General features: G+C 40.7%; 2 protein-coding genes across 6 annotated transcripts in view; one reads left to right on the top strand and one right to left on the bottom strand.

The window, feature by feature from the left end:
• The window catches only part of Fgf13 (fibroblast growth factor 13), a 526,201-nt gene that overhangs the window by 233,496 nt on the left and 280,277 nt on the right, over positions 1-12,428 (top strand). The window lies entirely within an intron of this gene.
• On the bottom strand, positions 3,063-3,758 carry LOC120099243 (high mobility group protein B4-like). The gene has a single exon (XM_039100304.2). The coding sequence runs from the start codon at positions 3,622-3,624 to the stop codon at positions 3,118-3,120; it is 507 nt and encodes a 168-aa protein (XP_038956232.1). The 5' UTR covers positions 3,625-3,758; the 3' UTR covers positions 3,063-3,117.

The raw sequence follows: 12,428 nt of genomic DNA, 5'->3' as shown, positions 1-12,428 counted from the left end.
AAGGAACATCTATAATCCTGAGCATAGGGGGTCAGAGACAGGATGATCCCTGAGGCATATGTACCATCTACTTTTGTGAATCCATTATTTGCAGGTTCAATGACAAATTTTGTTTCAGAAAACAATGTGTAGAAGAATCAAGGAAGACACCTGAGAATGTTGACCTGTTCTCATACCCACACCTGCACACACATGCAGATGCTACTCACATAAATTTATATTACCAGCTTCTTGAATAAAAAATACTTATGATAAAATTTCCACTGCCATCAAAGCTTTAATATCTTGGTATATTTGAGGTATATTAATACAGAAACTACTTTAAATTTTATCATCATTAAATTGGATTTCCCAACTTTAAGATGTAATATGTGGCATGCATAGGAGGATTTTGTGCTAGAAATGACAGTCCCATCATTAAAGGTGTCTTTAGTTTCTGCTGCATTACATATTTAGAAGTTTTAAGCCTATTTAGAAATTGTTTTTAGTCACCTCATAACTCCTCCTCCCTCTGTTCCTCAAAATCATTAATAACTATCCATTCAAACATTTTGTTAGCATGACATTACAAATGTTGCTACTGGGCACAGCCAGAAACCGAAAGTGTCCTGTCCCAGAGGACTTCTGCCTTTTTGTGTCATGAGTCCACCAGGCAGGTCAACTGGAGTACAAAAGTTGGTCTTACTTCTGCTCTCAGGTGTGTAGGTGCTCCTGGTAACTGGCTTTCAACTCTCAGCACAGGCAGAATCCTGAAGGGTTCTGCCTCTGACTGCTTCTAGGTCCCTGAGCCCAGGGGGCACAGATGGCATTAGGTGATTTCTTCTTGGGTCAGGAATGTGGACAGAAAGTAAGTAATTGTCTCCTTTGAATTCTAAGGAGTGTCTGCACTTCTGAGGGTTCAGCTCTTTTCCTCACAGGATTTGGGTGCAGGGACTGTGTGACCGGTTCAGTTCAGTCAGATTTTTTTAAATACTAAAATTAAGGTTATTTTGTGAGGAACTAAAGTAATGTTTGCCAAACATATTTATCCACACCCACAGTTGTATGTCTCACTCTAAAAGCTTAACATTGAGTTTTAATTACTTTTTAAAAAGATTTTTTTTTCATTTTATACAAGCACACTGTAGCTGTGCACCCAACCAATGAACAGAAGCTGCTGACCCCACTGGTTGACTTAGGGAAAAGCTGGAGGAAGCTGAGGAGGAGGGCAACCTTGTAGCAGGACCAGCAGTCTCAATTGGCCTGGACCCCTGAGATCTCTCAAACACTGGAAGAGGCCTGCAACCCCATAAGAACAATACCAACCAACCAGAGCTCTTACCTGCTGAGCCATCTCTCAAACCCTGGTGGCTACTGATTTGAATCCAATCAGAAACAGGTGGATTTCTTTGAGTTCCAAGACACTCTTTCTCAAACAAACAAACAAACAAACAAACAAACAAACAAACAAACAAAAGCACAAATCATTTAAAAATATGAAAAGATGGGCTAGAGAGATGGTTTAACAGTTAAGAGCACTGACTGCTCTTCCAGAGGTCCTGAGTTCAATTCTCAACAACCACATGGTGGCTCCCAACCATCTGTAATGGGATCTGCTGCCCTCTTCTTGTGTGTCTGAAGACAGTGAGAGTGTACTCACATGCACATATGTGCATCCAGGCAATGGACAGAAGCTGCTGACCCCTATGGTTGAATTAGGGAAAAACAGGAGGAAGCTGAAGAGGAGGGCAGCCCTGTAGGAGGACCAGCAGTCTCATTTAACCTGGACCCCCGGGATCTCTCAAACACTGGACCACCAACCAGGCAGGCTCTACAAGTACTCTCTTCCAACTGAAGGGCATTTCATCTAAGGTCCCCCCTCCCTTTGAGTCCTGAAAGTCTCTCACATCTCAGGTCTCTGCTACATTCTCAAGGATCCCCCCATCTCCTAGCTCCTGAGGATGCCTGTTTCCATTCTTTCTGCTGTTCCTCAGGGCTTCAGTCCTGCTCCCCCAAATACCTGTTCTTCTTCCCCTCCCTATCCCCCAGCTAGCCAGGTTTCTCCCACACACCCCCCACTGCTTTTTTTCTTCCTCCCAAGTGGGATTGAGGCATCCTCACTTGAGCCCTTCAGCTTGTTAACCTTCTTGAGTTCTGTGGACTGTATCCTGGGTAGTCTATTTTGTTGTTTTTGGCTACTATCCACTTCTTAGTGAGTACATACCATGCATGTTCTTTTGAGTCTGAGTTACCTCACTAGGATGGTATTTTCTAGTTCCCTTCATTTGCCTACAAAACTCATGCTTACAAACAGGGGCCTACCATGACTGCCCTCTGAAAGGCCCAACAAGCAGCTGCTGAAAGAGTCAGATGCAGGTTTTTACACCCAACCAATGGACAGAATATGTTGACCCCTGTGTTTGAATTAGGGAAAAGCTAGAAGAAACTGAGGAAAAGGGCGACCCTGTAGGAGGACCAGCAGTCTCTATTAACCTGTACCCCCAAGATCTCTCAGACACACTGGACCACCAACCAGGCAGCATACAGTAGCAGATCTGAGCCCCCACAACACAAATACAGCACAGGACTGCCCGGTCTGGGTTTAGTCAGAGAAGAAACACCTAACCCTCAAGAGACTGGAGGACCTACATGGACCCTAACCGGTTACATGGTCCTAATGTGTCAAAATCCAAACAACTTGATTCCAAACCCAGAGTTGTAATCAAAATCAAAATGCTTGCATGCACAGACAGCACAATTCGCTGTCTTTTTGGTCCCATTCCCATGAGATGGCAAGTCGCAGCAAAAGCTAGGATTTGTATTAAGAAATCTCTGAACCGATCACTACATTTTTGGTCACAAAGGATCTGTGGGGCTGGCTCCCTGTACACAAATGGCTTTTCGCATGTGTTTGACCACCCAGGTCAACCTAGGCCATTTGGGTCCTGCAGCCAGTTCCTGTCTTAGAGCTGCCTCTCTGAGAGCCATCCTCCCCAAGGCTAGACCTGAATCAAACCACTCACTGGTGGTAACAGCATAGCACGCAAGGACAATCAGAAAACACTAAACACCAGAGCCAGAAAGCCAGTTGAATGAGGTTTATTGTTTCAGATTGGGTTTGCCCCATCCCTTGAAGTTTTACTCCCCGCGCTGGCATTGGTGGTAGTAGGCCTCCCGCTCTTCAAGGTACTTGGCCCTCAGAATCGCAGCCTTCTCCACATAGTGACTTTTGTCCACTTCCGAACACCTGGACCACATTCTTTTGGCAGCCTTGGCCACCTGCGCCACAGTCCAGTTTGGGTGTTGTTCTTTTATCTCATCAAAGTGGTCCATGGAGAAGAGCAGGAACGAGGATGGTGGCTTCCGCGGTGCGTTCGGATCCCTCCTTCTTCGCTCCCTCCTTGGCCCGGTGTAGTTTCTCATTTCACGTTGGTACCGATCTCTGTCTCGCTTGGCCAGGGCTTCATACTTCCTCTTTTCCTGCTCCGAGATGGTCCGCCACTTTTCAGAACACTTTCTAGAAAATTCGGTAAAGTCATAGTAGCTGTTTGGCTGTTGCTCCCTCATTTGATTTCTGAAGTCCATCATAAAATGGACATAAGGAGAGACGTTCACTTTCGGTCTTACTTTGCTGTCTTTTCCCATGTTTATAGAAGCACGAATTCCGATCCTGCTGATTGGAGAGCAGCGATTGGTCTTCACTACAGGAGCAGCCTAGACAGTGTCCTCCATGGGGTGAAATCTTCCCTCTGTGTGTGCCTCAGCCAGGGCCTGGCCTTTTCAGTGCTGATGGGCATTGTTGGGTCAAAGAAGGTAATTGTGACGTCATCCCTGAGCTGACCAATGGCAGCCAAGCTCAGTCATTTACATGTAGGCCCTCTTTTTTTTTAAAGATTTATTTATTATATATAAGTACACTGTAGCTGTTTTCAGACACACCAGAGGAGGGCATCAGATCCCATTACAGATGGTTGTGAGCCACCATGTGGTTGCTGGGAATTGAACTCAGGACCTCTGGAAGACCAGTCAGTGCTCTTAACTGCTGAACCATCTTACAGCCTGAGTTTTATTTTTTGATGTCATGAGCTTCTCAGTGAGGAATCTGGAAGGAAGAAATATCATATTATATTGTACGATCTCTCTGTGTATTGCTGACCAGATGCTCTCCTATGTGAACATGTTCATTGGAGAGCCTCAGTTTCAGGGATGCAAATACATCATTCAACTTTTCTCACACACCTCTGGATTTCTTTCCTGTCCCACCCCCATACTTGATCTTATTCTCCTTTCCCCTCCACCTCTCCTCTTTTACCCATGTCCATTTCTTCTGCTTCCAGCGATTATTTTCGCCCCCCTTTTAAAGCGATTACTTTCACCCCATCCTCATTTGGGCCTTTCTGCTTGTTAATTTTTTTGCAGTCTGTGAATTGCATCTTACGTATTCTATACTATTCTATACTTTTTGGCTATTTTACACTAATTAGTGAATACATACCATGCATGTCCTTTGCATCGGGCTTGCCACACTCAGGATGATTGGTTACCACAGTTAGAATGATATTTTCTAGCTCCATTTGCCTGCAAAATTCATGATGTCCTCATTCTTAATAGCTGGAAGGTATTCTGCTGTGTGAATGTAACACATTTTCTGTATCCACTCTTCCACTGAGGGACATCTGGGTTGTTCCCAGATTTGGGTTATTATAAATAAGGCTGCTATGAACATAGTGGAGCACGTGTCTTTGTTATATGTTGGAGCATCTTTTGGGTATGTGCCCAAGGGTATAGCTGGGTACTCAGGTAGTTCAATGTCCACTTTTCTGAGCAACCTCCAGACTGATTTCCAGAGTGGTTGTACCAGTCTGCAATCCCACCAGCAATGGAGGAGTATTCCTCTTTCTCCACATCCTCGACAGCATCTGCTGTCACCTGAGTTTTTATCTTAGCCATTCTAACTGGTGTGAGGTGGAATCTCAGGGTTGTTTTGATTTGCATTTCTCTGATGAATTAAGGATGTTGAACATTTCTTCAAGTGCTTTTCAGCCATTTGCAATTCTTCTATTGTCAATTTTCTCTTTAGCTCTGTGCCCCATTTTTAATTGGGATATTTGGTTTTTGAAAGTTAACCATTTGAGTGCTTTGTATATTTTTGATATTAGACCTCTATCAGATGTGTGATTAGTGAAGATTTTCCCAATCTGTACTTTGCCAATTTGTCCTATTAATATGTCTTTTATCTTACAGAAGCTTTGAAATTTTATGAGGTCCCATTTATCATTTGTTGATCTTAAAGCATAAGCCATTGGGGTTCTGTTCAAGAAATTTCCCCCTGTTCCAATGAGTTCAAGGCTCTTTTCCATTTTCTCCATTTAATTCAATGTATCTGGTTTTATATTGAGGCCCTTGATCTTCTTGGACTTGAGCTTTGTGCAAGATGATAGACATGCTTCTATTTTCATTTTTCTACATACAGACTGCCAGTTAGACCAACACCATTTACTAAAGATGCTTTCTTTTTTCCACTATACGTTTTTGGCTTCTTTGTCAAAAATCAAGTGTCCATAAGTGTGTGGGTTTATTTCTGGGTCTTCCATTCTATTCCATTGTTTACCTGTCTGTCCCTGTACCCAATACCATGTGGTTTAGTCTAAAGCTTGCAGAAATGATGTCAGGCTCAGTTTTTTTTTTAATCCAGTAAATGGTCTATAAAAAACATTAAAATAAACCTTCCAAGTTGAATAACAAAACAAACAAAATCCTCAAAAAGCACATACTGTAAAGAATCAATATTAATGACAATTTCATCAGTTGTATTCTGCTTGTGAATTGAAGAGCTAGAAGACACCATTGAGACTAAGACTAGATTCTTAATGTACTCTCCAGAGATTTGCTGATAAAATCCTGAGATGGATTCTTTCTTATGGATAGGAAAAATTAGTTTTGTAGTAATGTTTTTTTCAGGAAAGCTAGAAGAGAGTGAGACAAAGACGACATTTTCTTACTGTTTATATGATCAAGTATGTTGGTCCCTGGGCTGTAGGTAATTCAAAGCTGGACTATGGGGAAGGCTAGAGGTGGCCTCCAAGAAACTCTTTAAGTGGTTTGATTACTGTGCAGTTGTATATGGGGACAAAACACCTACTGTGGCTATTTGGGGGTCAGCTTTACTTGTCAGTGCAGATAGCATCCAGTGCTTGTTGACTCAGAGAGATACTTTACTCCAGTCTATACATTGTGTAGAAATGGGAACATGAGTTTTGGCATCTCATCCCTTTCACTTATTCCGTATTTACCTTGGGACAGATGATTCATCCCTTTTACCTCAGTATTCTTATTGAAGAAATAGAGAGAATAATAGTATCAACTACAGATACTGTAGCTTATCTAAAACCCTTCCTCCCAAGACATACAGATCATAAGTATAGTTCAAGGAGATATCGCTGACAAAGAGAGCATCTTCAGGAACAAGACTATCAAAGTTATTAAGTCTACTTCTTTGAACATACTCTCTCTCTCTGTCTCTCTGTCTCTCTCTGTCTCTCTGTCTCTGTCTCTGCCTCTGTCTCTCTCTCTGTCTCTCTCTGTCTCTCTCTCTCTCTCTCTCTCTCTCTCTCTCTCTGTGTGTGTGTGTGTGTGTGTGTGTGTGTGTGTGTGTGTGTGTGTGTGAGTCCCCTTTTCAGAACATAAACAGATCCTAGATTCATCTTAGTTTGGTCCTGAATTTCTGAGCATGGACTTTTTAGGTAAATGGGATCCTAGAAGACATTAGGAGACTCTGTATATGATGAAGGTTTACAATTGTGAACTACAACATTACATCACCCTTTTTTGGTGTATGGATAAGGAGAGATACAGTTGATTGGATCTTTTTGTGGGTTGACTTATGTATTCTCACTAGTGGCTTTTATGCTGTCACCAGGTGATCAGAGGATACCCAGTTGACTCATATACTGGCTATATAATTCAAACATGGACACCTTCGGAAAAATACAATTTCAGACATTTGGTTGTTGTTGTTTTAGGGGATAGTTTTAAACATCATTCCTGTCCTCTAAGCATTTTGAAACAAAATAAAATGATAACTGTGTTTAAAGCCAATTATCCAACACAGGGAGATCCTCACAAATCTGCATATATGAAAAATGAACTTAACTTTATTTTGAAGGCTTAATGTATAATTAGACAGTTTCTTGGAAGGACATCTAGCCACCAATCTGAATATTTTTGAGTTTTTGAGGGAGGATTTTGTACACAGATACTTTATTTTTGAATAAAAGTGTTTAGTCGCAATCTCTACTTGATGTCTTCCAAATTATCTCTCACTTTTTATATCACAACAAAGTCATTAATTGTGCCTGTCATCGGTGGGGGTACAATGAGACTAGGTCACACATTTTACCATTCCACTGAGATGGAGAACAACATAGGTCATGATTCTGTTTCAGAGCAGAATCCACTGCAGTTCAGAGCAAGAGCTTACCTCTATGACTTATTTATCTACAGCCAGTTTAGTTTCATCGTCAAATTGCTTTGACTTAACCAAAAAGTATGTAAGTATGTATTCTCTCTCTCTCTCTCTCTCTCTCTCTTTTTCACACACACACACACTCATTCTTTCTCTCTTTCTCTCCCTCCCTCCTCCGTGTGTGTGTGTGTGTGTGTGTGTGTGTGTGTGCGAGCATGCTTGCATGTGTTCATGCCCATGCCCTGCGTTGAGCTTAAGTGTATATGTCTCTCTCTCTCTCTCTCTCTCTCTCTCTCTCTCTCTCTCTCTCTCTCTCTCTCTCTCTCTCTGTGTGTGTGTGTGTGTGTGTGTGCGTGAGCATGCTTGCATGTGTTCATGCCCATGCCCTGTGTTGAGCTTAAGTGTATATGTCTCTCTCTCTCTCTCTCTCTCTCTCTCTCTCTCTCTCTCTCTGTGTGTGTGTGTGTGTGTGTGTGTGTGTGTGAGCATGCTTGCATGTGTTCATGCCCATGCCCTGTGTTGAGCTTAAGTGTATATGTCTCTCTCTCTCTCTCTCTCTCTCTCTCTCTCTCTCTCTCTCTCTCTCTCTGTGTGTGTGTGTGTGTGTGTATGTGTGCGTGTGTGTGTTTCTGTTTTCCCATGATGGCCAGAGAACAACCTTAGCTGCAAGTTCTCAAGAGCTACCCATCTTGCTTTTTGGGGCAGTCGCATATCACCTGGAACTCACTGATCAGGCTGCAGTTTAGATGCTGAACTCCCAAATTCTTAGGATAGATTTACTAGTAATGACTTGGAAATGAAGTAGTGAATGTATTTAAAGTAATCTGAGTTACCTAAAGATTGAACGAATAAAGATTTTATCCTTGTTTCCATACAAGCAGCCTCTATTTCACAGTCATTATCTAATTCTCTTCATTCCTCCTACTTGACTGTTATTGTCAGGATCACTCCACCTGCCCCACTGAATTCTGATGAAATTCAACATCAGGTTTTTTTTTTTCTACCCTAATGACCTCGGAAGCAGCTCATTGGTGTCTTTTGTTTTATTGACCCCTATTTTACCCTTTCCCCTGACCACTCAATTCTGCTTTCTGCCTTCCTTTACTGTCAACTCCTGTAGGTAAATTATTTTTTTCCATTCTCCTAACAGCAGGCTTATTTAGAACTTGCTTTATTCTTTCATTCTATACCCTGCCCTTTTATACTCTCATTAGCTTTAATACTTACACGTAACTGACTTCAGATCTCTGTTTCCAATCTCATCCTTTCTCCGTAATGTATTTTGTTAACAGTTCTCCTGAAGTAGAAATTTAAAATAACACTAACCACAGAGAACATTGATTCTCCACCTTTAATCCATGACTTTTTATTTCCTTTCTCTAAATCATTTACCTAGGTCACTCTTTCAACCAATATTAACATATAATCTCTCATTTATTAGACAAGATGCTACCTGCAATCAATACTGAGGGTTGAAGGATAGAAATTCCAATGCCAAACTGGACACTGTGATATAAGGATATAACATTTGAGAGGCTGATACAAAAAGAAAATGAATTCAAGTTTTCCTGGACTACACAATATGTCTCTAGAACAATAACAAGAAGAAACAAGCAAACAAACAAAAACCAAACAAATTCCAGTCTATGGAAATGCATAATTTCCTTATGTAATAAAGAAGTATGCACTTGTTTGTGCAAGCAGCAATGTGTGTACAGCCACATGGAAGCACTCATTTGGCAACTATTGCTCGAGGCTGTCTAATATAATGTAGGTGTCCTCCAAGCACTGGGGACACTCTGAAGTCCTGGCTATTTACTGATCACGTTCATATGGGCCTGTAGTTTAGTAAGGGACTTAGAATACAAATACAAGGTAGCATTAAATGTATTATTATTATTTATTATTATTATTATTTAGTCCCAGAAGCATAAGGCCCCAAAGTGAAGCCTGCCTGATGCTCTGAGTTATTTAGGTTGGTTTTTCCTAACATGTGATGCATGTGTTTAATCCCAGCACTTGGGAAGTAGAGGCAGCTGGATATCCCGGCCCGTTTAGCAAGGTCTAGATCAGTCAGGAATATAGAGTAAAGCCCCATCACAAAACAAACAAAGAACCCAGAAGAAATACTGGTGCTTTCAAAATTTTTGCAGCTTGTCCCACGAGTACTCTCTGGGGTTTGGGTTCATAATATGATTGGGTAACCTTAACCCATGTGATCTGAACTCGTTGCAAAGTATTTGTTTCCTTTGAATCCAGCCTCTCCAGTGTTCTGCCAGCTTGTCTAAGAGAGAAACATAGGTACAGTGGAGGGCACAGTGAGCCCTCCCCCCTTTTCTGCACCCACTGAGAGAGAGATAGCCTAGTTTTGTATGGAGGTGATTCCTTAAGCAGAAGTAAAGAAAGACATCAGTCTCACCTTCATCTCCATCCTTCAAAGGCACAGTCTGTTTATCTCTCTACTCACTGGTGTTTAACCCCTATATTGTGGACTTTCCTCCACCAGTGTCTTTTTATTTCCAAGCTAGAGTTGAGGAGGAGTGAAAACATAAAATCTCTGTTAAGAGATTGATATGTGTGAATTTCTATAGATTTTTTTTGAAAAGAGGATGTGCTTCAACAGACATAAATGTATAACAGGCATTCAGTCAATGCTTGTGCACTGAACAAATGACTTATATATTAAGAAAATCTATGCAAGAAACTGCCTTCTCAAAGAACAAACAGTAGTGGATGCTGTAATTCTTACATACAAGAAACAATGCTAATTGCACCCTTATCCTGGTCAGATAATGCTTTATGGATATTATCTTATATATCAATTCAATGTGATATTATTTCTTTCAAGGAAAAAGTCTGTCAAAATGAGTTTAAATAATTAGCACACAGTGTGAGTTTGTCAAGGCAAGAAGTCCAAGTAGGACTTCAAAACTTAGCCTCTGAAACACCATTGTTGCCTACGCTGAAGGCTGAAAGACTTCTGGAGACATCTAAACCCACAAGTATGCCTTGTGTATACCCAAACAAGGCATGCACTGCATAGGCGCATCTTCACATTTATTTAACATTCTTGGAAGATACAGACAGAGCACAAAATAGTGGCTGTCAGAAGGTAGTCACAAAGGACCAGTGCAACTCAGAAGGAATGGCATGAATGAGAGTGTCTTAAGTATTTCATTATAGTAGTGTTCCTATAAATCCATGCAGGTGGTACTATCAGTCTTTAGAAGCAAGTAAAGACAGTTTCAGTGCTTGTTAATCTTAAAAAGTAAAATCTTAGAAGAAGCAAAGTCCTGTATGTTCTGTTCTCCCCCTTCAGTTCTTGCAAAAAAGAAAAAAAAAGAAGCAAAAAGAAAAAAATATGAGCACTCAAAGATTTAGATGATTATTCGACAGGACTGGAAGGATAGTAATTGGGAAAATATTTGAATTTGGCACTTGATTCTTTTCAAGCTGAAGGAGCCTATATCCTCATGCTGCTCGTATTTAGGTACGTTCTGCTTTTATTTGAAAAGTCCTGTGGGCAGTATCAAATGGTATATGATCTTAGTCTAGTCTTCACGGATATAACCTGAAGCTAAAGTGAAGAACAGTTTTGTCAAAGCTAGAGCCACCATTTTATGTGTAGCTTCTCAGCTTTAAATCAATGTTTACTATGGCTCTAATTCTTATTTGTACTTAAGACCGTGAGCAAGAAGATTTCAATTTAGGTAAGCTCTTGCCCATTGAGTGGGTTAGCCACAAATGCTTCTGTAAAGACTATAATTTGTTAACTTCAATTTTACTGCTACAGGGGAGAAAGACTGCTTAGCTTTGCCTGATGAGGAAGCATCCTTCTTTCTTTTCCCTAGTCTGTCTTATGTGCTACTCAGAGTAGGAGAAAAATGTGGGAAATGACTGCCACATACTGTTTCAACAGGCTAGGCTCCAGAGTAAGATAGACTTTGTCTCTTAGCCTTACTGGCTATATAACTTTGGTAAGGCACAGAATGATTCTTTGTCCACATTCTCATTTGACTGATGTAGATAATGACTTCTGCAATAATAATAATAATAATAATATCAATAATAATATTTTAGTACCTAAGAGTTTCATACACATTTCCTTTGTCCATTTATCCTTTCATCAGTTGATGAACATCTAGGTTGTTTGCACTTTCTAGGTATCATGAATAGAATAGCAAATAAACACTAATGAACAAGTATCAGTGTAATACACAGTCCTATGGGCATATTCCCATGATTGGTATAGCTGGATTATGTTGCAAGTCTATTTCTAACTTTTGAAGAACTTCCACACTGATTTCCACAGTGGCTGTACCAGTTTGTATTCCCACAGGCAGTGGATAAACCTCCAAGTACTTTTGATTTGCATTTCCTGGACAGTTAAGGGTGTTGAAAGTTTTAAAAGTATTTCTCAGTCATTTGTATTTCCCCTTCGGACTCTGTTTAGTTCCTTGTCTATTTTTTAAATCGGTTTGTTTTGTGGTATTGAGTTTTTTGCTTCTTTGTTTATGCTACATATAAGGAGACCTAGACAACCAACCTTAGGTCTAACATAGTAAAGAACAGAGGTAGGGCTCGCATTTAGTTCTAGACTCACAAGTTGGTGCAACTTTTCACAAGAAGTGCTTTGAATCCTGAGAGGTGTTAGTGCCTTTACACACAATGCCCAGTAGATCAGGGACACTAAGAGTGAATGAAGCCCATAACAAGAGGTTGGCTCTGGCAACAGCAATAGTGCAGCAGTGTGAACAGAACCAACCAGAGAACAAACTGAAACTTCAGGAAACATCACATTCTTGGTTTACTTTTGCACTTTCCCATTTTCAGGTGTGGCTATATTTCAATTTATTTCTGGTCAGAGTTCTTGTTTTAATGTCTTAATAAACTGTGACTTGATATGGAAGGACAGGTTAGAGCTGTTTGTCTACAAAAATGCTAAGCTTTCTGCCTTACACTGTATCTCACTTATCTTTAGGTT

This window comes from Rattus norvegicus, chromosome X (assembly GCF_036323735.1).
Source record: "Rattus norvegicus strain BN/NHsdMcwi chromosome X, GRCr8, whole genome shotgun sequence".
Lineage (NCBI taxonomy): Eukaryota > Metazoa > Chordata > Mammalia > Rodentia > Muridae > Rattus > Rattus norvegicus.
Note: the sequence above shows the minus strand (reverse complement) of the source record. Positions and strands in the feature narration are given on the sequence as shown.

Bases quoted from the DNA above. Each gene is read 5' to 3' on its own strand.
- LOC120099243 (XM_039100304.2), bottom strand. From the start codon at position 3,624: ATGGGAAAAGACAGCAAAGTAAGACCGAAAGTGAACGTCTCTCCTTAT.